The sequence below is a fragment of the Styela clava genome, chromosome 9, assembly GCF_964204865.1.
Source record: "Styela clava chromosome 9, kaStyClav1.hap1.2, whole genome shotgun sequence".
Taxonomy (NCBI): domain Eukaryota; kingdom Metazoa; phylum Chordata; class Ascidiacea; order Stolidobranchia; family Styelidae; genus Styela; species Styela clava.
The window spans coordinates 1,679,512-1,706,944 of record NC_135258.1 but is presented as its reverse complement, the minus strand read 5'-3'; the positions used below and the strand labels follow the sequence as shown (position 1 = coordinate 1,706,944).

The window sequence follows — 27,433 nt, the reverse complement described above, 5'->3', positions numbered from 1 at the left end:
AAGCAGTAACCCGACACCTTCAAGGTTTTTTATCGATTCTACACTTGATTCTTTTGCCGTACTATCTGTTATTTGTAGCTTTTTTGTTAGATAAATATTTTTGAGGTGGAGTGCGAGATTGACAAATTCGAAAAAGGACCGCGGCTTAAAAAGTTGGGAAACCACTGATCTAAAGATCCACTTTATATCTAATAACATCCCAGAACACTACGACAAAACGATTATCCTTTATCCGCTAAAAAGCGAAATATTAACGATATATTTGGTAAAAATATTTAGTGGCAATCCCAAAAGGGTAAAATGATAAAAAAAAATACAATAATAAAATATTTTCAAAATATGACTATGTTCACGGTCACATTATGTGTGACGTCACATTTCCAATGACGTCATCTGATCATTATTATCGACGTTTATTTTTCATGATTTGTTTATCGCTGTAGCCTTGGCGAACCATGGTATCGTAACTAGGGGGCGGGTCCATGTATCCAGGGGGCGGGTTTACTTTCGTCACGGATGATGTCCTCTGGTTTTGTGACGTCACCATTGGTGATGACCTGTTCTCCATAACGCTCGGACGAAAAGTTCGATTCATATTTGGACGAATTTCAACGTTATATGGACGAGACGGTGGCGCTCCGTTTGTTGGCCTCGTTGTTGGGGGCTGTTGCTGACGCGGGGTCGTGACCCGGGAAGCAGGAACTTGACCGGAAGCAGGAAGTAAATAAGGTCGTTCTTGGTACTTTCTAAGGTTGTTATGTCTTCCAGCGAACCCAGCGGGTTTGTTACGACGGTCGACAGTGTTCTGTGGTAGAAAAATTGAAATTTGTAAACAGAAACTAGAATTTGGAATAGAACTGTAAATTTTATAGTCTTCCCTATGGAGATGGCTCGGGGCTCCCGAAGTATGCGGACCAAGATGGCGGACATCGGAATGTAATACGTGTACTAGGTTAGGGTTAGGCTATAATTTTAGGTATAAATACTACGGGAGGCTCTTGGCTAGTCTTCGAACTGATAATAGGACTAAAATAAGGAAAATTGGAAAAAAATCATCGCCTAACCCTAACCTGTTACCCATGTTACGTTCCGATGTCCGCCATCTTGGTTCGCATACTTCGGGAGCACCGATGGCTCTTTACATATCAGCGGATTTTTGTACTGGGCCATCGCGATAAATTGATTGGGTGATTCGAAAAAGTACCAGTTCATCGCAACATAGTAACAACTTGGTCGCTGGCATTGTTGTAAAGTCTTTGTTTGAGGAAGTCTTGATTTTGGTTAGACGAAACGTTTCAGGAATATATTTGTGCTAGCAGGACTTTTGAATTGCATAGTACATTTTTGTTTGGCGTTCTTAAAGCAGATCATGAAAAACTTGATATGAGAATTACAAATCAAGTCTCACCACCGTAGTAATTCACAACGGTATATGTAAGATCGTTGCTGAGCAACGGGTTAGTCGGGAAATTTGGATGCGAGTATAAAATCTGTTAAGACTCAGGTCTCCGGAGAGTTAACTCAGGCTAAAAAAACATTGCAAACACCGACTCTATAGCCTAGCCCACGTCGGGTACCGGGTGCATAACCAGAAATTTTCAGATGGGTTTGTTTTGAATTTTCTAATGACTAAGTTATACACCCTGACAGCTGACGGGTCCGGCGGTCGCAAAACGAGGGTTTTCAGTCTCGAGTCTTGACGGTCTAAAATGCGTTTCGATCTGTGAAAAAAAAAAACGATGCAGGACACAGATAAATATTTTTTATTACGTTTCAAAAATGGGGGGGGGGGGGGGGGGACATGGACAGAAGATCTGGTAATGTACTGGAAGCTGAACCAAAATTTTTGAAATCTGGAGACTGGTCAGACTTGTTCCAAGCAAACCAATGTGTGTCGAAGCGTTAAAGAATTATGCTCCGCTTGGTCGTTTCGCCGTCCGCGACATGCGACAGACTGTTGCTGTTGGAGTCATCAAGGAAACTACCAAAAAGACCGGGAATGTGAAAGAAACCAAGGCAGCAGCTAAGGTCAATAAAAAAGCAGGAGCCAAGAAGTGACTCGAAGCATCTGGCCCCACCAACAGCTTAGACCTACCCCCCCCCCCCCCCCCCCTTGACTACACCCCTGTCGAATAATTAAACCATGGTTTCCTCTAAGCTAAGGTGTGCACAGCTGTGCAACGTGCAACTGTGTAAACTCCTTTTCTACCAAGATTCAGATTTATAACTTATTTAGGACTCCCTAGAACAAATATCTACTAAGTGTAAAATTTTCTTACAGAAGGAACACTACACTTACCCCGTACAGGAAATCTTCATTGCCAGCGAGAGCCATATTCATCGTAAAACCGTCATTGTCTCTACCAGTCCTTGCACGCCTATTCCTGATCTCTCTTCTCTTTTTGCTTTTCTTTTTGTGGTCTCGGCAGCAGCAGATGATTAGAGCAATCGTGACGAGCAAAATAATAAATCCGCTGGATGCCGAAGCGATAATGGCAATGTGATAATTCGTCAGGCCGGCGAAAGGAGCTGCGATGAAAACAAAAAAATGATTAATATGTCGCTGCAAGGAATTTTTAGGATTGGAATTTACATATTTATGCTGGGAGAGAGTGAAGCCGATACGACGAATAAATTATATGACGGACCACGGCCTCTCGTCCGGTTGCTAGTTCATGATGCATTCAGATGCATGGACTTGATAGTGGTGCGGGCTAGATTAATAGAGGTGCGGGCAAGCCTTTTTATACCAGAACCGACCTTTTTTGTGTGTTGAACACTTCTGTTTTTATTATCCTATACATATATGATGTCCATGAAGTCTTAAAAATTTTTTAAATTGCAAAGGGAATTTATCGATACCATATATTGTTTTGTCGTGTCTTCACATATGTATCAAATGAAGTAGAAATCCTTAAACAATTACTCAAAAAAAAAAAAAAAACCTGGTCAAGATACATTGAGAACTGACTTCATAACAAAATTGAAACTCTAAACGGACTTTATGGACACCCTGTATTTTAAGTAGCTTTGAGCTGATTCGTGTTATTTCAAAATACAGTCGTACATTCTAAGAAATATTTACCAGCAATCGCCTGGCATTACATATTACTGGAATGTAGTCGTGAAATTTTAATGCGATTTCCCCAATAATCCTTATTTTTTAATTTATTTTCCCCCCCTAAAATGACGGTAAAATTTACCAAACATTTCTTAGAGTGTAGTCGAACAGTACGAACAACTGATCCCATCGAAGCTCGATATCGTTTAAAAGGTAAAAGAAGAAAACTCTGCGACAGACACACAAGTAAGCTGTTGAGCCCATATTAAAATAAATAATTGAACTGGGGTCTTCAGTCTATGCCTGGAGATACCATACGTTCCGTTTAACCGGAACAGTCTCGGTTGTCCCTGCGTCCCGCCCGGTAAACTTAAATGTCTAGGCCAGGGTGGTCCAAGGTTGTCAGCTCCGCGGGCCACAAAATTATTTTTGCATTGCTCGCGGGCCACAATAGTGCCAAAAATAGATAAACAGTGCAATACCAAACAAACACTTTTATTGTGCAAACACATAGTTATCAGACATAGCCATCCAACGCTAATGGAATCCGCATTAGATTTTTAGTTTTCTATTGTTAGCATATATTCCCGACCAAAAAGATAGAAAGCCAGATAATAATTTAGACTGCAAATCACATCATTCAACTTCGCTAGTTGCCTCAACTAGCCATAACACTAGTCAATTCAGTGACATTAGGGATGTAACAATATGTAAAAAAAATAATTCTGAATAATTTCATTACAAAACAACACGAAATGCTTTTTTTGATTACTCTCCGGATGTGACGCGGGCCACAGATAATGAAGCGACGGGCCTGGGTTTGGACCACCCTGGTCTGGGCCATACAGAATAAAAGTCATAAACAATTTCTTTTTATATACAAATACTACAAATTTTTGGCGGCCCCGCGTGGAAACTAATTTATAACTAATTCTCATTCCTGACTCGCAAAGAATAATAAAAGTTTCAGATAGTTCAGTTTTTACCAAATCTCGGAATCAAACCAAGATTTATCCGATTCGCTCCGTCCCGGTTTTGTGTTCCAGATATATGGTAAGCCTATTTATCCCTCCACCTCAAAACAATAGAACAACATCCCATACCTTCTTCACATGAAGTTCTGCGACCCGACCATCCATCCGCAGTGCATAATCTGACGTCATCACCGGATATGACGAAACCATCTGCACAAGAATATTCGATTCTACTTCCGTATGAGAAAGTCTGTCCTATTGGTTGAGAGATGACTCTTCCTTCGTGGTCGTTAACCTCCCACCTCAAGGCTTTGTGAGGCGGGGATTCCCCATCATTGGCGGCACAAGTGACGTCAGAGTAACATACGCAAGTGATCGCTGTGAATTGAAAATAAATCAGTTAATAAAAAATTATTTGTTTATTAAAAGTGTCGCTGTCAATGTGGCTTCTGACGAGATCTGTAATAGCCTAAGATTTAAGGATATTACCGAGCTAATTGCCGTTTTTTCTAAAAATAGAACATGAGAATACGAGAAAAGTTTAGCGTTTCATGCAGTCGCTCAGAAGTACAGGAGACTCATATCTTTGCAAACCTACCGATAACCACTGAAAGTGCCAAAATAATATAAGAATTATGTCGACGCACAACACGCCTGCAAATACTAGTTGGCGCGAGAAATTGCGATCGGATAGCAGCTACAAGGTGGAAATCCCACATAATTGAAGTTCCTGGGAATTCTATCGACTTAATTATTTCTTTACACAGGTCAGCGGTTCCCAACCGAGGGCCTTTGGTCCCCAAGAGGGCCACAGACCAACTGAAGGGGTTCTTCCTAGTTTCATTGCTTGATAAGGTTGTGTTACTGGATGTAATCACTTTGTTGAGCATGAATTGTTTAAACATAATGGATTTAAAATCGACCAATCAAAATAACACTATAAATACCACTGGAATAATAAACAAGGGGCCATGAGTACTAAAACCATCCGGAATGGAAGCCACAAGCCATAAAAGGTTGGGAACCATTGACTGTAAAGGTGACTCACAGAAAACATTCTGCGGCGGCTGATAACAGAAATTGACTACTAGTCTGCTATGGTTCCATTACATTTGAACCCATGACAATTGCACCTGTATGCTATTGCACCTATGGAATTTTTTTTGTTTCGCGGATAGTTGAACCCGTACTAACCCTAACCCATGGGCTTTAGCACCCGCATATAGATTGAACCTGTGGATATACACATGGGTTCAAATGTACATGGGTTCAAATGTACGGTCACCGTCTGCTATACATTAAACTACCCATTAGAAAAACTATTCTTGATAAATAAAAGTTTTCTTACCGCCAGACGACTCAGTGTTCGACATTATATAAAAATATATTGTTTTAAAATCAGAACATCTAAAATATAAGTTAAAAATATAAAACTGTAAAATAGAGGAAAATTAAAAATAACTGACTCTGGCCTCTTGTATGGGGTTCCAAGTTATGGCCTGGTTCTCACTTTCTTTCTGAAACTAATTTAATCATTATTGTCGTTCATATTGAACATTTTCTGGCCGTTTATTCTTACTCTTAAGCATACGTTAAGGGTACGTTAGACAAAGTATGAGACTATTCTTTCCATAACTGCTAATCTGCCCAAACATATTTTTTATCGCCTGATGTCAACAATTTTAAGAACTTCTCAGGAAGCTACATTTCCACCAAAGCAACTACAGTTACTAACAAGTCTACCTTCGCGGTCACATGACTTATTTTGTCCAATCACAAGACGCAAGATAATTTTAGGGAACACGGGCAATCTACAATTTGTCCAAAGGGTACCAAACATTTAATATGCAGGGTTTTCATAAAGACACGTTACAATTTCAGTTTTGTTATGAGGTCAGTTCTCAATATATCTTAACCAGTTAATTGTTAAAGAATTTTTACTTCATTCAATATATCTATGAGGGATAAAACACTATACGGTATCGGTGAATTCCTTTTGCAAGTCAAAAAGAAATTAAAACTTTATGCACACGCTATATTATCTCGCCGCCTATTATACATTGCATAAGGTTCAAAATTTCGAAACTGATTTTTCGAAATTGAAAATCTCAAATATCGTTCGGAATCTATGGCCTCAGGGACGTACATTTACAATTGAATATTATTTTCGGTTAAACAGAAAAACAGATAAAAATGAAAAAAGCGTTTCATGTTTACTAGACAATTATTCAAAATTACAAGTTTGTAAGTGTTTTACAAAGTAATGCGGACGGATTAACGGCGCGACACAATCGTGAAGACGAGTTTAAATTAGTAATATTCTAGATTATTTGGTCATAACACGATCACGTGCACGTAATAATTCGGTGGTTACTTTCTATGAAATTTCTCCTTTTGCCTAGCTTGGAACTTTTTATTCCTTCCTCACTATGCATAAATCAATATTTTTACTTATCGATCTTAAAATCGGCAAGTATGTTGATAGGTATTTGTCTGTTTGTGTGTCTGTCTGTTAGACACTTTCGTATGTTACTCGATATCCCACGAAAGCGGAGTTGAATCTCCTCCAAATTTTGCATGTGCATTCATCATATCTCGGACCAAAAGCCTATTGATTTTGGATGAATTACGTCGTATAATTAGCGAGTTATTATTTAATTAGTGACGGGACACACGGTGTCACTATGGAGTAAGAGCGCATGAATCGATCGATAAGTCTTCGGTCTCCGACCGATATTCTCGTTTTATCTTTAATAGCTAGTTTTACTCGCAATTCGCAATCCGGTTTTGGAAATTTTAGGTAGTTTATAACACGTCTATAAGTATTATAGTACTAATAAAAAACTAAAGAATATTATACAGAATACTTGAGCGAATACAATGAAAAATTAATTTTCAAAATCTGGTTTATTTTTCAATCTTCAATGGATTCTTAGCTACTGTCACCCGCAAGCTTCAATCCCGTATTGTACATTTTAAGTAGTTTATAACATGTCTACGGATTATAGTACTACTAAAAAAACTAATAAATATTAGTAATACCACAGCGAATACAATGAAAAAGTCATTTTCAAAAATCCGTAATCCCGTATTGTAATTTCAAGTAGCTTATTATATGTCCATGAATGAATATTGTAGTAAAAATTAAAAAAACTAATGAATATTAGTATTGCTACATCGGATACAAAGGAAAAGTCTTTCCTGAAACGATGAAACTCCTCCTCGAAAGAAATTCTCTGCGTTTTAGAAACGTTGTACTAATCTCTGAGTACCGTCAATTTGACATCATTTTGCAATACCGACACCATCGTTCGCCAACACAAGCATAACCCTCTTCTGCGCAGCTATCTGACAACTGACACCACCAGACCACGCCAGACAACTAAACTAAAAGTGAACCCTCAAAGAAATCCTTTCCAATCAAAGTGTTTCCTAAGAGACTTCGTTTTGACAGGAAACAAATATAAACCGGCCATGGCCGAGAAATCGTTCTATTTTAATCTCAATAAACAGCGCTGTATACAAGATAAGCTTTCTAAACATAGTCCATCCACTTTCACTACTGAGTGCCTTAAATAAAAGCATCAAGCCTTAAAGGGTAGATCGCCGCCTTATAATATTTTAGGTAATTTCCTTAGAATGGGCTTCTGATAACTACACAGTCTTATATATGGCCTGGCGATGGCCTTTTAAAACGCTACAACGCTTAGTCTAAATCGTGCATTAGAAGCCGCGCGGGTTTAATTATTACGAGACAATCATGCTATTTTCTGACAATTATTGGAACATAATGCTATTCCTGGCAGCAGACGACAACTTATTTGTGACGAAATAGGGACATTTCTGACAATTCATGACTGAACGGATTATGACGTAATAATAAATAGGTCGTCTGCAGGCGAATTCGTGATGAATTGATTAAATTGGTTTCAAATCGAAAATTGAAATAAAATTGCTCTTGACTTGTGATATTAAACTAAAAAATAAGATAAATTAGTGGCATTTTACTGTAAGTTAAACAACAGAACAATGTTCGGATATATGGACGCAAAAGTCAAATGACTAATATGGCAAATCTGAACAAAATTATTCCAGATCCTTGAATTGCAGAAAAAAAAGTGTGGTAAAGTATAGGGGCCCATTTTTTTATAATAATAAAAGTAATAACTTTCTGGCGGCTTCAGCCATTTTTAAGTATTCGAAATTGATTAGTCAATTAGTTGCATAGAAATGCATTTTTTCCCTAACAACAAGAAGAGAACAACTTTTTGGAAACCGTCCAGAAAGCAATGCCCAAAAACAGACAAAATGGTGGTTTTCGCACAATGAGAGGAAGCGATCGTCCACCTAATTTGATAGTAATGGTAGCGAAAATTTAGGAATAAACAACGGGACAATTAGTCTATAGCAGTGCCAATAGCGCTCCGAAAATTCACAGAAATGTGTTAGACATAACTAATACATGATTGAATATTTGAAAAGATGTGTTCAGAGCAGCAGCGGCACACATTTCATTAAATAAATAAGTGTAAATGTTATGGAATTGACATTGCTTTCATTCTTTAGGCCTACATGTTTACAATCTTTAAAGGGTACTCCCGTAGTGTGTGTACCAGTTTAGGCCATAATTTTATTCCGATTTTCCTTATTTTAGTTCTATTATGAGTTCGGGGACTGTCTGTGTTAGTCAAGTGAACATAACCCCTGACCATAGGTTTCAGTCCCTTTACACAACTTGATGTGAAGTAGGCGAACAATATTAGTTACCTTCATATTGGTATATACCGGTATACTTCTGGAGCGCCCTTTAAAAAGCATAAAATACACAGTAACAATCAAAAAATTAGGTTTCATTTTAAGGCAGAATTTTTTTCGTGTAAGTGCGCTGTGATAATTTGGCGCCGCATGAACAAGTTTAGGAATGCTGGAATATAGTGAATTCGAAAACAAACAGGAAAAAGTAATAAAGTCATTTTTAGTGACTACTTGTGAAAATTTGAAACGAGTTGGCTCATTAATCGAAATTTTACTCCAACACTAACGACATTTTATGAAAGAAACCATAGATCAACTTCGGGACATTATTTTGCAAAAATGAATATTGATTTAATTGTTAAATGCTGTCGCGAACTGAGCGTAGAAAAATGATCATTTCCTGGAAATTCACTTCATATATCAGTCTGTATATGAAACCTGTTATAGCAAACTAATGGAGGGTTTAAATGAATCTGGTAAGTAATGACGAACCAAAAAGATTTTAGTTCTCTCCAAAAAAGGGAAACGTGGATTTTCAAGAGATAATTGCTATGTAATATATCAAAAAGGAGGGAAGGAAGTTCTAATCATATACCGACGCCCCCCACCCTCCACTCATCTCTCATCTCGGGGCTAAGTTAGGAACAAACACTGAAACAATATAGTCTTACGTCGATGAAATTTGAATCAGTTCAAGTCAATAGGTGTAGTAAAACCGTTTTGAGGTAATAAATAATACCCAATTATTAACGAGAAATCTCAACTCACCGTCAAATTTACTGAATCGGCTTTAATTTATAACAGCAAACGATTAAAACTAAATTATCTGAGACTGTTAGTTGATATGATCCTTCGCGTTCAATTGCTTGCAAAAACAAATTATGTTTCAATTTGGCTTCGAAACTGTTACACAATTCAATTTACTGGTTCCATTACATTTGAACCCACGTACATTTGAACCCATGACAATTACACCTGTATGCTATTGCACCTATGGAATTTTTTTTGTTTCACGGATAGTTAAACCGATACTAACCCTAACCCATGGGTTTTAGCACCCGCATATAGATTGAACCCGTGGATATACACATGGGTTCAAATGTACATGGGTTCAAATGTACGGATGGTTTGTGTTGTAGCAATCAGTATTGGAGACTCTGGAATCGAGTAAGCAGTATTCAAAGACTCATCTAAATCAGTGGTCCTCAACCCTCTTTAGGATTTACCAAGTCACGCACCTCAAAAATAACAATCTAACAATAAGCTACAAATAACAGATAGTAAGGCGAAAGTATGTTTCATTCGAAGAACACGTTGAAAATACGTGAATGAAATCTCGATCTCTAAAACAATAAAGAAATGTAAATATCCAAATAAGGGGGCAAAATCAAATCTAACAAATGTTTTTATTTCCAATTAGCTTCACGCCCTCTCAAAAAATTGTCTACCGTTTGAAAAAACGTCTACTGATCTAAATTGGATAACTCAACTAAATGCCAGTCAGACTTAACTCAGTAACCTAACAAATTTGTATTGTCAATATCATCTAAAACCCGTTGAATTTTACTGAATTGCCATATTTTATAACAGCAAGTCATCGAAACTCTAAATGATATGATATCAATATCTAGGCTGTTATTTCACGTTCAAAAACAAATTATCTCTCTGATTGGTTTCGTAATAAAAGTTTTGCATAATATATTGTGATTGTAATCGGCTTTTTTACAGTTTGCTTACGGTTATTGGGAATTGTTTTAATGCATTTGCACTAGTGCACTAGTTCGGTAAACATTAGCACCCGCATATAGATTGAACCCGCGGATATACACATGAGTTCAAATGTACGGTCACCAAGTACCAGACAAATGTAAACAAATAAAACAAATTCTGAACACTCTTTGATGGAACGCACAAGGTAATTGCTGCACTTTCTAACTAATATATCTGGTTTGTAATTGACTCACATAAATAAAAAATAGAGCTTGCTCAAATATATAAAAAAGTAATATATGAACATGAAAAAAGTAATTTCAAACAGTTGGTCCAGTAGTTATAGATAAAAGCGATTTTTTCATAACAACAAGAAGAAAAATACCATTTGAACAAAACAACATAATAACATCCATAGGAGCATTTCGTTTCCAATAATACTAATACATAACACTAATACATATACATTCTACTCCCCGCATACTCATAGCGACCTACAACAAGCAAGCTACATTACTAACTGAAACTATCTTCTCCGAAACGAGACATTTAAATCTGTTAAATGTCATTTATGCGAGTAATTACACTTTTAAAAAAGTTGAAATTTCAACCCTAATTTTTGTGTTAATCGTAATGTTGAACCATCGCTATGTTATATACTGCCATGATTTAAACGCACATGTGTCGAGTATAAATGGGTTTCTTAGATCTAGAATAATACATAGCTCAACGACGATCATGTACAATGTCCCTAACTTGTCTATAATATAACATTATCCGGGGCTCCCGAAGTATGCGAACGAAGATGGCGGACATCGGAATGTAATATGTGTACTAGGTTAGGGTTAGGCCATAATTTTAGGTTTAAATACTACGGGAGGCTCTTGGCTAGTCTTCGAACTGATAATAGGACTAAAATAAGGAAAATTGGAAAAAAATTATCGCCTAACCCTAACCTGTTACCCATGTTACGTTCCGATGTCTGCCATGTTGGTTCGCATACTTCGGGAGCACCCATTATCCAAATCCAACGGTCAGCAAACGACCCAGGGTGTGCAGAAATGGAAAGATTCCACAAGGGTGTGGCCAAGGGAGGGGGTGAGTGTCGCGCCCCATCCCCTTTTTGAAATGTAAAAATGATTTTTTTGTATCACACAAAGCAATTTTTGGTAGATTGAAACGCTTTTATAACCCTAAAGCAGCGGTTCTAAACCGGGGGCCCTCGGCTCCCTAAGGGGGCCACAGAAGAGTTGGAGGGGGGCCACAAGGATGTGCTGAAATCTGAATTTACTTTTCACTTTAAAAGAAATCTCACAGTTTTTCCTAGTTTGCTGCTCAACAAGGTTATTTCGCAGGGTGTTTTCGCTCTCTTTTGTGCAAATTGTTTTAACATAACGGGATTTGGAATCTATCAATGAAAATAACCCTATAAATACCTCTGGAATATTAAAATGGGGGCCATGAGTGCTAAAAGCCTCCGGAAGGGGGCCACGAGTCATAAAGGGTTGAGAACCACTGCCCTTTGGGGCCTAAAGTATCTTGAATCCCAACGTTTTTCGAACCCACTGGAAGCTGCCTGTTACGGCTTAACTTGGGACAATTGGAAATTCCAAAGCCCCCGTCCCCTTGAAAATTCCTTGCTACGTCAGCGAAATTCCTTTAATAATAGCTGAATGAATGCCTAAAAAATTATGCATCCAATGTCGGAACAAAGCAATTTCGGCACTAGTAAAAATAGTCTGAAGACTTGATCAAAGTGAAGGTTCAAATACACTAGAAATTATACTAAAATTTCCGTCTTTTTTAAAAGCATTGTCACGATTCGCAAAGGGAATTTCAGATCAAAATCAACGTATTAAAAGACATTTAAACGTAAAGTTCATCCGTGTGGAATTCCCTGCGAGAGACTTTTATTTAAAAAATTGCCAAGTAAGATCGTAACATCTAGCGGGTGTGATCGGGTAGCAATGAAAACTACGAAAAATTGATATATATGGTATAGTGAAAATGTCTTTTTTTACATTTTAAAAGGAGTGGGGCTCCCCCCTCCCTCTGCCCGCGCCTTTGCACTTAGTGTTATTCGAGGTCTAAACTTATTTCGAGGACTGAGCTGATTTTTTATCCGAAGACTAAGCTAATTTAAAGTTCAGTTTGTTCTCACCCGTTTTTTGTGTAAGTTGAATTCCTCCCTTCGTCTATTTTTAAACTCTTCATTCCCCCCTCACTCCCTCATTATGCATAAAAACTACTTTATTTATCAATCTTTGTCCTTAGCTAGGGTTGTGCGTAAGTCACGCTCCCGCTGTTGTACAGTTTACAATGTATAGTAGTAATAACAAACTAAAGAATATTAGTGACAATACAGTAAATACAAAACAAAATTTGGGGCTCCCGAAGTATGCGAACCAAGATGGCGGATATCGGAACGTAACATGGGTAACAGGTTAGGGTTAGGCGATAATGTCTTTTCAATTTTCCTTATTTTAGTCCTATTATCAGTTCGAAGACTAGCCAAGAGCCTCCCGAAGTATTTATACCTACAATTATGGCCTAACCCTAACCTAGTACACATATTACATTCCGATGTCCGCCATCTTGGTTCGCATACTTCGGGAGCCCCCAAAATTTTCTACTTGGTTGGAGAACGTGGGTCTATGCCTGACATGGGCAAACTACGACTAGCGGGCCAAATCCGTCCCGTTGGGTACTTCAATCTGGGCCGCCCGGGCACCCGATGCTGCCACAACCAAACTAAAACCAAATTTTGATGTTTTAGCTCAAAAATATCTTAAGTAATTAGTTGAAATTGTGAGTAGTTTTGACACGAGGCTTTCTGTTCTCCACTTTTGCTTTTGTAACACTGTGAATATTGTTCATGAAAAGTAACTTTTTACGTCACACTTGAATGGCCCGCCAGTCTAGGTGGGCAAAATTTTAGGCCCCTGGTAAAAAACGTTGCCTACCACTGGTCTATGCTGTGACTATGATGTGGTCTAGAACGAATGTAATAAACGCTGTAGCCTGTAAGTCTACAAGTTTATCCAACACACAGCCGATTCCACCCTCCTTACAATCTAAATGCTATTTCGCAGATATGCGATATCTCGGTTAAAACACTGTTAGAAAAACCGTAAAATTAACTGAATATTCAGCGTGATTGAGCGAACCAAGAACGTCCAAGTTTGCTACAAGCTAATTAACGATTATTTCTTGCGAACTGACTTTAATTTGTATCAAATTATCTCATTTAAAAATGCCTATGCGTTCTGTGATACTTTTTCACACTTTCACTCTGAACACGGCTTTAGACAAGAAGGCATTGAAATGTAATTATTCACTACGTGTAAGGAGGGCTGGGAACTTGTCGGTTTGGCTTATTATCAAACAAAAGCGGACTTTGTCGTAAAAAGCCCCCGATCACCAATGCAAAAATATGAGATTTCAGAGAAAAAAACGCCACGATTTGAAATAATAACTTAGTAATTACCCAGCTGAGGTTAGAGTTATTAAGAATTAAAATTATTTGAAATTTCAGCGCAATCTACATTCCTCACCCTAACCCAACTGGATAATTAGTATTTTTTTTTATTATGAGCATTAATTGGGGTATTTTTTGGTGCGTGGCTTTGTATAAATGATCCGGCGCTTCCGTAGTATGTGAAACAAGATGGCGGACACCTGAATATAGTATGAGTACCAGGTTAGGGTTAGGGCATCGTTTCATTTCAATTTTCCGTATTTTAGTTCTATTGCGAGTTCGGGGACTAGCCAAGTGACTCCCGTAGTATTTGTACCTGAAATTATCGCCTAACTCTAACCTGGTGCACTTACTACGTTCCGGTGTCCGCCATCTTGGTTCACATACTACGGATGCGCCAAAGATCCACTAACTGGCGCACCTCCCACCAAACTATATTTCATCCTGGGCATGGTCATTACCTAAAATTTCATATAACTTTACTTAATTTCTAAAAGTGTCTGCGGTTACACCTCGCACATAGCTTCAGGCAAAGTCAGGAAGGTAATTGCCCGATCGTATTCTCTAAATTGACTGATTTAGGAGATAAGTTTTATTTATTGCCGTTTCCGATCTGAGCGTTGCCTGACAACGTGAGATTTCCTGAGAAGAAAAACAAATTACATAGCAATGTAAGTGATTCCGCCGATTCAAGAAGTTTAGCCAAAATAAGGTATAAGGTGTGCATAAAATCCTAAAATTTTTGGATTTGCCACGCGAGTTCATCGATACCATATATTGTTTTGGTCCTCACATATGTATTAGATAACGTAAAAATACCATTATTAAAACGCTATCAAGATTGTTACGGATTACCACAAGAGACGTCAATCACTAACAATCACTGCTTAAAAACAACATACCAACATACATACTGACTTCATAACAAAATTGAAATTGTGAAGGGACTTTATGGACACCCTGTATTTCTGTAACCTTCCGTGGATCTTATATACAAAACATCGCCCCCGTGGATTTTGTTCATTAGACCGAAAACTTCTTTTCTGAACGTCAATAAAAACTTTGCTTATCATAACATGGTTTATATCTATCTCATCATCATGTGACCATAACAGCACATTTATCAGTGAGACAATATGCCAGAGATCGGACAGTCGCCGTTCATCGCTCTAAAGCAGCGTTCACTTGAAACAAGATTATGTTGAAGCAGCTGATGATAACATATATTGCCTCTAGCAAAGCTTGTTACTTATCGATTTTATCTGTAAGTATGTTGATAGGTATTTGTCTGTTAGATGCACGCGATATCTCACGAAAGCGAGATCGAATCTGCCCCAGATTTTGCATGTGCATTCATCGTATGTCGGACCAGAAGCCTATTAATTTTGGATGAATTATGTCGTATAATTAGCGAGTTATTAATTAATTAGTGATGGGACACAAGGTGTCACTATAGAGTGAGAGCGCTTTTTTGGAGGGTTCCCCTAACTTTCGATCAATAAGTCTTCGGTCTCTGACCGATATTCTCGTATTTCACTATTCTAACGAAAAATAAATGTTTCTAGTAAGCACACGCACGACTGGTAAGAAGAAAACTAAATAATCCAATCAGAAGTCTTGCTGCACATTAACACATATACAGTTGGTGCACAGAAAGAATCTCAGATAATATACAGAATATCCATTTTTATTGTAGCTATCTATAAAGACGAACTTCAGCAAGGCAATTCAGTACTCTCGTAGTATGTGTACCAGGTTAAGGATAAACCATAATTTCAGGTAAAAATACTACGGGAGTCACTTGGCTAGTCCCAGAACTCGTAATAGAACTAAAATAAGAAAAATTGGAAAAATAATATGGCCTAACATTAACCTGGTACACATACTATGTTCAGGTGTCCGCCATCTTGTTGCACATACTTCGGGATCGGCGGCAATTCATCGCGTGACACTGCGTGGCACCTTTAGGTTTATTAACTAAAAAATAATTCGCAGACCATAAAAACTGAGATATCCTGGACCCCATTACAATGTTGTTGTTAAGAAATTCAATAGTATTGCCACACAATCATAAATGAGTTTCTATGACGATTCATTCGAACAAAAACTCATAAAATGCAAAAATGACTACAGTAATCTAATTAAAAATCTGACTGTACGCTAACACATTAACGATTAAATCATATTGAAGATTCTTGCTACAGATAATTACATGTGGATTCGCCGACAAAGTCGAAGTCGAAACCTTTCCTTCTGCACTTGCACTCCCGTCACAATGAACAAACACGAAAACAAGCTCTTGTTCACGCATTCTAAAGTCCCCCTTTTTATGCTGTGTTGCAGTATGGCTCACTAACATACTTGCTATTTCGTGGAAAGAGATTATGCTCTTCTTATTTATCTACATGATTAAATCTATATTCTCTATATAATTATTTTCAAATACCTACAGATACATTTACTAATACAGTTTTTCCACTATTGCTAAACTTGCAACACTTTGAATATCATTTTGTTTACGAAACGCCCTATCCTGACAATGCTACACATGCTTTCTCGATTGATAGACATTTAAAACCCCATGGAGACAGAGCTCTCCTCAGACTAACACACATCGCCACAAACTGAAAAAAAAATCGACCAGCAATCCATGGTTATTGCAGAAAATACATGAGCAATTAGTCTTCTTACGAATATCACTATTATTCGTGTACCAACTATGGCCAGAACTAAACTATGCTGAGCCAATTTTAAAACGCCGACTAATTTCTAACAAAGACCATAAAATACTGTTAAATTTACATTTGTTTCTAATTAGACTCTTTAATTACCCGGCGGAAGCATATGTTCCACGCTTGAGCGATTATATTATGTTGTCACAATCGATACAATTTTGAAACAATGATCAATTAACAACGGGCGTCAACACTTTGTTACAAAACAATAGAAAGCAACAACACTATGAAAAAAATCAGAAAATTCACCAAGCAGTTACGGATAATTCAATTTTAATTCAAAATTTGCTCAAAACTAGAAAGCTAGAAGTCAATATAAATCATAGCATCTTCCTACATATCGGAGTAAGCTTGCCTAATGTCCTGTTTTGAGCGAATATGAATTACAAAAAATCACACAATAAATTACACTGATTGTCAGCTAATTTACTGTTTATTTTACAGTTGGTCAAACTGTCTGTGACGTCAGAATACAACGAAATGAAAAACAATTAAACAATCAAGTTGACGCTAATTACGAATTGATTATTGCTTTGTTTGGGCCTTGCTTGGGCTGTAGATACAAGGCACTTGCGTTTCCTTGGCAATTTAGGCTCGAAAACTTATATTGTATAAGCACGTTAATGGTAGCTTACAACTTTTCTATCAGTACGCTGTCCAATTTTAATCAAGGGCTATACTATGGCTAAGACAGGCTCCAGATATAAATAAGTAAAATGAAACATTGTTTCGATAAATTCATTTAGGTTGCATTTGTTCAAATGCACAAATAAATCTGAATCTAAAAACATTGAGGCTTTTCATTTTTTTATATCTCGATACTCTTTCATGATCAAATATATTATATACTGCATATTTTTTTATATCGTATTTAAAACGTAACGTTGGTACTTGCGCCAAGCCGTTATACCAGTAAATTCGATTTACGGACAGACTACTTCGGCAGAGTGCGCTTAACATGTCTAATCTCGAAGGGAAAAAGTAAACTGTCGGATCTCGATACATTTCAATGATCAAATACGTTTCCGACATTCTGGAAACACCTGCTTGGTACGGTCTAATAAATATACTGATGGGAGCAATCGACCGATATTACGGGTCTATCTCAGCTTACGCGAACTCAATGCCCCAAACCTCCTAACTATAAAGACCTAGTTGACGACTTCAGTGGTCTAGTTGTCTAAATCACGCGATCAATGATGTCATAGACAATTTTACAACGATCCAAATGAGGTCATATAACATCTTAAACTCGCGGTAAAAACTATAATGAAGTCACAAATTTACAACTTAACTATCCATATGAGGTCACAGATGGAGCTATAAAGTTACTCTTGCGAAAATCTAAATTACGTCATAGATGATGTCATAACCTCGCGGTATAAAAATCTAAATTACGTGATAGATGATGTCACAAACGCACAGCGCAACAATTCAAATGACGTCATAGATGATGTCATAAACAACTTACGTTCACACCAAGGTATAACCCCATGCTGTTCGTTGCTCCATTTTCCCTTCTTGTCACAGATTATCAAATCATCGAATCCCTGTTCAATACGCATTGTGTAGCCCGTCTTACATTTGTATCTGAAAAGTAACTCAGCGTTTATTCCAATCTAAAGGGTTTATATTTCCGAAGATAGCTCTCGACTTATTGTGGCAAATTCTGTATAGTTCAACACGCGAAACGTAAACTGGAAACGGAAAACGTTACGAGATAGTGTTTCTTCCACCACGAGATAGCAAGGCAAAATATTATGTTATTCTTATACAGGGTGTCCAAAAAGTTTTGCCCGATTTTATGATAATAACAAATGTAAATTTAAATAAAGTTTACTGTATGATAATAGGATAAGTACAACATCTACAACATCAAATTCAATACAAGTTGACTATAAATCTTTTTACAAATAAAAAATAAATTATCATTCGGTTTAAAAGACTTTATGACCGGGCGAAACTTTTTAGACACCCTGTATATGCCGAGATAGTTTTATAAAGATAAATAAGAATAACATAATCTCTTTCACTGGAATAGCAAGTAAATTTGTTAGCTTTTGTTCGATTATAATCTAACTTCTTCCGACAACTTAACTTGATCAAACATCATTTTGATTTAGGTCTGAATCATGACCTAACGAAGTGTCCGATATTTTTTGAAATGAGATCATGCTATTCTTAATAGACGTTCCCCCAACCCTTGACCCCAGAAAAATTCTTTCTTTACTTCACCATTGCAAAAAGTTTCGGCTGCAGAAATCGCAATTGTTACGTCATTGTTAGCTTATTGCTGATTGGGTATAGTTACAGAAATAAACAAGGAAATCGATTCTCGGGGAAACATCCATTAATATAATAGTTAATCGTTACCTGACCGGTTGTTCTCCATAGCGGAATCTTTCAGGCTCATCATCGACGATCAGTCCTTCAGAATCGATCGGTAAATGGGGATATCCGCACGATACAGCTGAAATGTAAAATGAATTTGTTGTTTTTGTTAGAAAATCCCCTGGACGTTTTAGGGGTCGGGCGGAAAATTTGAAATTGCGCTCCTTGTGACGGTTCCGCTCACACGTAAGTTGAAATCTGCTGCTTAGCTACGATACGGTACCTATACTGTGACATATTGCATACCCGTAACATTTCGTGTCCATTTATATTGCATATGAGCATGTTTTTTTTTTTGCTCCTTAATCTGTTTATCTTAGGATGAGTTAGGTTAAACGTAAGGTTAAAGCAATAACCCAACCTGATTTAATAGTTACGATCCAGCGATTGTCCCACCTCAAAGTTTGTCATTTGTTTTCTTTGATTCAAGTTATTCTAAGTTGAGATGAGTTAAATTGGTAGAGGAGATGGCATACCTCTAACTTTATTTGGTCTGGTGTGTTATATACAATAACGAGATTGGACATGTTTTCGAGATGTTTTTGAAGGATTAAATTCATCTACTCACGTGTGCATGGATTACTGAAATCATCCCATTTTCCGTTGTCTTGACAAGTTCTGACGTTAGTTGCTGACGTCATAGTATATCCGTCTGCGCAACCAATCAGCAAGGTTTTCCTGGGTTGAGTGGTGGAATTCCTTGTCCCGTTCAAAATCATAATTCCGCGATAGGAAGGAGCGGGAAAGTTTAGACAAGCTGAATGAAAAAAAGGAATTACTGAACTGGCTGAAATGAGGTGTAAAATGTCGTTGTTGCCTAGTGGAGGAATTCTCAAAGTGTTCCATACAAAGCCCCATGCCCCCGAGAGAGAAATCTAGGGCTTCCGCTATCTATTCGTTTACCCATTAAAATATTGAATATTTGTTAAATAGAAAGAAGCAAATACATCCGAATCATTGAAGTCAAGTAATTTCAGTTTCCTCGGTGACATTAATCGGCAAATAGGATAGGATTTACATATTTATCCCGGGGGAGAGGAAAGCCGATAAGACGGCTTATCCATATGGCGAACCACGGCCTCTCGTCCGGTTACCATTCCAAGTCGGGTATGGGATTAGTTATATTGTTTGTTTTCGGAAGCATGGACTTGGTGGTGGAGGAAGCCGTAACCGACCAGCGGTTACGTGAACCACCCAACGACGACGAGGAGTCCAGCAATCCTCTCGCACATAACCATCTCTGCATGGGATTCGAACCTGCGAACCCACGCAGAGTAATTAGAGGTGCGGTGGCGAGCGTATTCCTAACGCTTAGCCCGTTGAGCCACACCGCCGCGCCTATAATAACAATGTGTTTTTTGTTTTATTGTGGGGCTCAAAACACCAAAAGTCAAAAACGAACCCCTGGTTGACGCGTTAAACTTAATTATGTCGGCGTTGCAGGTTACAACTAAAAATACAACTAACACAAAGGAATATTTGACTCGACGGTGTGGCGCATCATGCTAAGCGTTAGGAATACGTGCAATACGTTCGAATATCGTGGGGAAAATTATGTGCGAGAGGATTGCCGGACTCCTTGCCGCTCAGGGTGGTTCACGTAACCGATCCAATGGTGCACTGTCAAGTCCATGCATCTGAAAGTAACCCGACATGGACTGGTAACCAGACAAAGGGCTGTGGTTCGCCATATGACTGAGCCGTCTTAACGGTTTTCCTCTACCCGAGATAAATATATAAATATTATACCATCATATTTCAGTATTTCATCCCACAAAACTATAAAATCCCCCCCCGCAATTTATCCTTCAAGTGTATTGGTCCGAGGAAAGTTAAAAATCATCACTCACCAAAGTTGAGATTAATAGCTGTAAATCTAATTTCGAATCCTGCAAATTGGGCCGAATCATCAGAGCGGAACTCAATTCTAACTTTATTTGTTTGTGACATCATAGTAGGAGGGGGTTCGTCTCCGCAAAAAGATCCTAACCACCACTTGGGGTCGCGATTGAGTCCGTCGTATAACGTCACGTTGTCACGGGAACAACCTTCATTACGTTGTTCTCGCTCAAGGTCAAATCTGAATAAAAATAACAAATTTAAATATTGCTTAATTATCGACACGCGGATCAAATGATTTACATGACCGCAATTGTATCGAATATTATATGAAATGCTGAAAGAATTATACGGAATGGAAGGGAAATTGGAAAACTTTGAGGTGACACAACGGCCCCGAGGGAACAGAGAAAAGATATTTTAATGAAAGACGCTTTCATCTTCATCTTTCAACAACAACAAATTCACATTGTGATCCATGAAGTGGAAATAAGCCTTAGAGATCCCAAAGAAAATATGAAAAATATAAAAAATAAACAGCTTCCCGGGAGACTGAGAAAGGCAAGTGAACAGAGTGCGGTTACTGCTTAGCCTTCCTGTAATAACCAAACAAAACGGCGAGAGATTTGACGACAACATCAAAAACAATATGTATTTTTTAACCCATGCAAGCGCCTTTTTAAACACAAAACTGACGAAGTAGGATTTTATGCTTGATGGAGAATATCTTGTCTTGACAAGAGTCCACTAAATGGCTCAATGGGTCAGTCTCAGTAACCCATTGCACATCACTGCTTTGGACACTTTCAACTTGAACTATTGAATTTAGAAAAAATGAAGAGGGAGCAAATTATTTTTTGTATAATATCTCGTTTAGTTCATTTGATTCATTTGATGCAAGGATTACTGATAGCGAGTCAGGAAACATCCGGTTTTCAGTAAATCATTCAAGAATAGAGGGTATAATATATATTTATGGATTTATGTCTTAACGCAAATGCCTTAAAATTGCGTTACATTTTTTTTTAATTTGGGAGAGGGGGCATAATTCCTCAGTCCCCCTAGTACGCCGATGGCTAACTCACTTCATAAATCTCAGTTCTACGACCAATCCAGGAGGAACAGCGATGATCCAGACGCAAAAAGCATTGCTCGGGTAGTTCAACGGACTCCTCGGTGATTTTAAGACTCCTTGCCGCTTTTTGATGATTCTTTTCCCGCAGACTTTCTCATTATGGACCTCTATCAATGCCTCGTCCCATTCATCCGACAGTGAGGTCCCAGTCTTGTCTGTAGAAAGAGGTTAGAGTTGTGTTCGCTCTGAACAAATCTGAAAACTAGGCGATTGGGTGGCTTTTATATTTGAGCCATTAACTTAATACTCAATGTTGAAAGCGATTGATATTAACTGATGACGCCATACTCTCGATGACGTCATTTGCATCTATTTATGAATAGTTACTTTCGATTTTCAAACCAACTACAAAAGTTTACTCTTTGCCGAAATCGTCCAATCTAATAATTTAAAATCCAAAAAACAGGAAATCGAATCCGAATAATCACGCCATAGTTAGTCATGCGCTAGTTAGAAATTGGCAAACTTGAGTGGTAGATAGGGTTGCCAACTATGAAAAGTTTCAATAAAGGACATCATCAAGGTCATCACTTATTTTGTAACTTGCAGGAAAGAACAAAATAAAACAATGAAATAAAAATTATATACAAGCTAAAAAGATATATTAAAACAATCTTCACGTGTTTTCCATTTAATGTTTATTTAACATTGACCCAAACAATGTTAATAAAATTGTTAATTTTTTTGGCTATTTGAGCCGGACCAAAGCGAAATTGAAAAGAATAATTAAAAGCTTGCAAATACATAAACGGAGGCGATTTTTTAGGAACGGAACAATATCAAACACGCAGTACTATAACAATCGGACATAATGACGTTGGAAAGAATAAAGGACAATTAGCATCTTTTCTAAATGCTAAAAAGGACAAGGACCGAAAAGCCTAATTAAAGGATTGTCCTTTGAAATAAAGGACGGTTGGCAACCCTAGTGGTAGATGTTTGGCGCTCTAGAATTGTCATGAAATGTTATCAGAAACGTTATTTTGCACGCTTAGTTTTCATATTAAATTTGCAAAGAACGCACACTTTTTTAAAGCCATGTGGTAATCATGTGCTGGATTGTCGGATCTCTTGTGTACGATGTTGGTTCGTGAAACCGATGGCCTGAGACGACACCCTCCATCATGAAGTCAAAGCATCTGAAACAGACTACTAGCTAACTATTCCGATATCCAATATGAACCGGATCGATAACAAGGCAGGAATTTTCTTTTATCTGGGATAAATATATTGATAGAGAAGTTGCAAGCAAATTCTAACTCAGAGATGTAATTCCATATTTGTAGATGAGATGCGAGTGTAATTCTCGTTGATACAAGACTCGGAAAAATTCAAGTCCGACTGTCATGAAAACGGCTAGGTGGAAACAAATTTTACACATTGGAAAAAAGCGCAGTGAAGCGGAACTTACTGGAACCAGAATCCGACCAATCATCATCCTTGAACCAGCTGTCTGCTGTGCACGTGATTCCATCTCCATGGTAACCATTGATGCAAGTGCAACTATAGCTCCCCCTGGTGTTCATGCATTTCGCAAACATGTGACACCGGTTGGTTGACGGGGTGGCGCACTCATTCTGATCTGAAATTAAAAAAAGCTCAATTATATGGACACGAACTGACACGGGTATGCAATCTATAACAACTGAGCAGCAGGTTTGTATTTCCGCGAAAGCGGAACCGCCTGAAAAGCGTAACTTTTAATTTTGATCACAAACAAAAAATCGAATCTTATAGACTTATATAGGTCACAGAAATCTTTGAAGAAAGAAATAGCTTAGATTTTTTCAAAGCAATTGGTCCAGTAGTCAATAAGAAAAGCATTTTTTTCTTAACAAGAAGAAAAGAAATATTAAAAAAGAGACAATAATCAAACGATTTATAGGTCCATTTCGCGTCCAGAAAGAGGGCAATACCGCAATATTTGGAGTTGAGAGTCCAACGAGAATACCGGTTAGAGACCGAGGACTTATCGATCAAAAGTTAGGGGATCCCCAAAACAGCGCTCTTACTCCATAGTGACACCTTGTGTCCCATCACTAATTAATTAATAACTCGCTAATTATACGACAGAATTCGCCCAAAATCAATAGGCTTCTGGTCCGAGATATGATGAATGCACATAAAAAATCTGGAGCAGATTCCGACAGACAAATACCTATCAACATACTTACCGGTTAAAATCGATAAGTAATAACTAATATGGTTTCGGATGCCAAGGAAATCCCAGATAAATGTTATAAGAATCGTATCACATGCGATATAAAGGGTGGGGGGTATCTAAGAATCGAGGTGAAATGTCTGGCTACGTTTTGATCAGGTAAATGAGATAAATTTCATAAACGTAGTAACTCATACCTCGGCATAATAGCGTGGGTCCAAACCACGTCTGATCATCCATGCATGTCTTTTCGACCCCGCCCACCTGTCCATCAATCTGTTCATATCCTTCCCTGCAATGAACTTTGACTTTTGAGGTCACGTGGTTTCCCTTTCCGACAACTTCACTCTTATAATCAAAACTGGGCGGTTGGCAATCTAAACGAGACAGAACAAAAATTTTCAAAACGTTCACTCGACCGGAAAAAATACAGAATGCCGCAATCTATGCGAGAATGAAACACCCCCGCTCTATTATCTCCCAATAGTAATTTTGCACCTTATGTACAGCGCCCCCGTCAAAAATACCCCCGCCACCACTCAAAACGGAAATAATTAATAATTCTTCAGTAAGGGTTAGTATTAGAATTAGGAATGCAGATTGCGCTAGAATTCGAATTCTCAAATCTTTCCTAACTCCAACCGGATAATCACGTAACCTATTATTCTAAAACGTGGCGGGCGTTATTCTCAAATCTCTTATTTTTGCACTAGTGGCAAGAGCTTTGTACAAAAGATCCCTGATTTTAGGATCCATTTTCTTTGGTCCCGTTTGCCTTGAGTTAGGTTAGAATAAGTTAGAATACTTAGCAAGATAACAGGGACAATAACCTAGGCTAGTGGATCCCAACCGTTTGCGATATTCATTTTCATTCGTCTGTTTTATAGTGAACAGAAAATGAGCCGGAAAACGTGCTTTTCATGAGTCTCGACGATCTAAAATGGGTTTCAAGCTACTAAAAATTGTTATGTCTGACACAGAATTTTTTTGATATTTTTTTTCATTATTTCAAAAGGGGTCTGATCCCAGGTTCCCCCATGTAATATTGTAACCCACCTTTTACGCATGTATTCCCTATCCTTGACTAACTTAAGATATACAAAATCGAAAAGGACAGATCAGCAAATTAGCAGTTACCTCTTTCTATAGAAAACAAATACAGGAGAATAATACCTGTCCGAATCAATAAAATTCAACCCACCCCTTACGCAGGTATACACGAGCCTCAGGTATTTGCTTGTATCGTAGCAACTCTCTTCGTCTGATGTAACCGGCCTTCCGAGGGTGTCTACGCTAACCTGTGGAGTGAAATAAATAGAATTAGCAAAAACAAAAGAGCAATGCTCAAATATATGGACCAGATGTCATATAACAGTGTTCTCATATGCCATGTAAAAGGGTTCCCTTGAATTTGAATGAAAAAGCAAAATTTTGTGTGAAATATCGGCCAGCATTGAACTCAAAACATAGGGCTACTTTTTTATTTACTAAGTTATGAAAGCTATCCGTGATACGTCCTAATGTGTCCACGATAACCTGTTAAATAAATTCAACATAGAATTAGCAAAGACAAGAGAGTAATGCTCAAATAAATGAACCAGATGTTATATACCAGTGTTCCCAAATGCCATGTAAAAGTGATCTCATAAATTTGAAATAAAACAAGAATAACAGCAATTTAAAAAATGGGTCCACATTTGGGCGCTCCAGAAGTGTGTATACCAATATGGAGGTATCGGCTTTCCTCATTCAAACAATAATATTTGAAAAACTTACCTTCATACTACACCTTGTTTTCGCACCACAGAAATTTTTCGCACGGGAGAGGGCGCTAGCACTTTTACACAATACACTCCCATCCATTCCCTGTTTGGCGCAAATGTTCTCGTTTGATGTTCGCCCATAATCGGCTACTGTTACATTCACTGAAGTGCCGTAAGGACAAGTCGCGATGAACTGTCCGCCTTCGCACACTATGAGAGTAGAACCTGAAATATAACGGTAATTAGTAGGATGCGAATTTCGGTTAAAACGGTTTGACCGGTAACAACAAAATATTAACCGGTCAAACGTGGAATTCAGTTATGTCGAAAGAACAGGTGGTGGTGAATTTTCCCCGTTCGCATACAATGCGAGTATATTCTGAAATGAAGGTTGGAATTTCGGTTGAAATGGCCTGATCGTTAACCGGACAATATGAACCAATTTGACCATCGAAATCGGTTATACCAAAGTTCCTCAAGGACCGGTATGACCGATACCCACACAAAATTAACCGGTAAATCGTCGAAATCGGTTATACCAAAGGACAGGTTGGCGTAAACTGGCCTCTTCGAATACTACCTGGTTGGCAATCGGTATGATTGAAAATTTAGAGTAGAACGGTCTCATCGTTATCCAAAATTAATCGGTTAACCGTCGAAATCGGTTGTCGTTCAACATTAAAATGCGCAAATTAAAATAGTTGGCTATTCACCTTCTTCGGCTGCCGATCTTCTGCTCCTACCCAATCCATTTGTGACACCACAAAATAATAAAAGTGTGAACAAAGATATTATCGAAATATTTTGTTCCGTCATAATAGTATATAACTAGCAGAAGACATATAACAAAATATGTGAAATTAGAAAAAAGACATCTTTGGCCATAGTACTTAAAACAGGTACCTAGGCTTCTAACTTTTTGTCTAAAACTATGCGCCCGCTCTCAGACTTGACGTATGACATTCTCCTTGTTACTATTACGTTATTCCTGATCTGTTTATTTATCATTCAATGCATCTTGTGTTAAGTTTTACAAAACTTTTTTCTGCTAACCTTGACGTGGGCAAACTAAGGCCCGCGGGCCAAATCTGGCCCGTTAGGTAATTCAATCCGACACGCCTGATGCTGCCACAACCAAACTGAAACTAAATTTTGAGGATTTAGCTGAAAATAACTCAAGGAATTTGTTGAGATTGCGATTAAATTTAGTTTCGGCACTTGGCTTATTGTTTTCCACTTTTGTTTTTGTAACTCTGTAAGTATTGTTCATGGAATGTAACTTTTCACGTTATACTCACATGGCCCGCCAGTCGAGATGGGCAACATTTTTGGCCCCTGGCCTAAAAACCTTGCTCACCCCTGTCTAACCTAAGAAAGTAAGAAGCCAATGTACTATCCTATTACCGCTCCAACACAAATTTATCATATACC

General features: G+C 37.9%; 1 protein-coding gene across 1 annotated transcript; it reads right to left on the bottom strand.

Moving 5' to 3' along the window:
• Positions 1–221: 221 nt before the first annotated feature.
• LOC120338948 (sushi, von Willebrand factor type A, EGF and pentraxin domain-containing protein 1-like) lies at positions 222–26,826 on the bottom strand. The gene is made up of 13 exons (XM_039406971.2): positions 26,716–26,826; positions 26,016–26,227; positions 25,441–25,537; positions 24,437–24,616; positions 23,490–23,660; positions 22,029–22,233; positions 20,955–21,184; positions 19,673–19,861; positions 19,087–19,183; positions 18,185–18,303; positions 4,165–4,413; positions 2,300–2,529; positions 222–805 (listed from the first exon to the last, which is right to left on the bottom strand). The coding sequence occupies exons 1-13, from the start codon at positions 26,816–26,818 to the stop codon at positions 404–406; spliced, it is 2,484 nt and encodes an 827-aa protein (XP_039262905.2). The 5' UTR covers positions 26,819–26,826; the 3' UTR covers positions 222–403.
• Between the last annotated feature and the right edge of the window lie 607 nt (positions 26,827–27,433).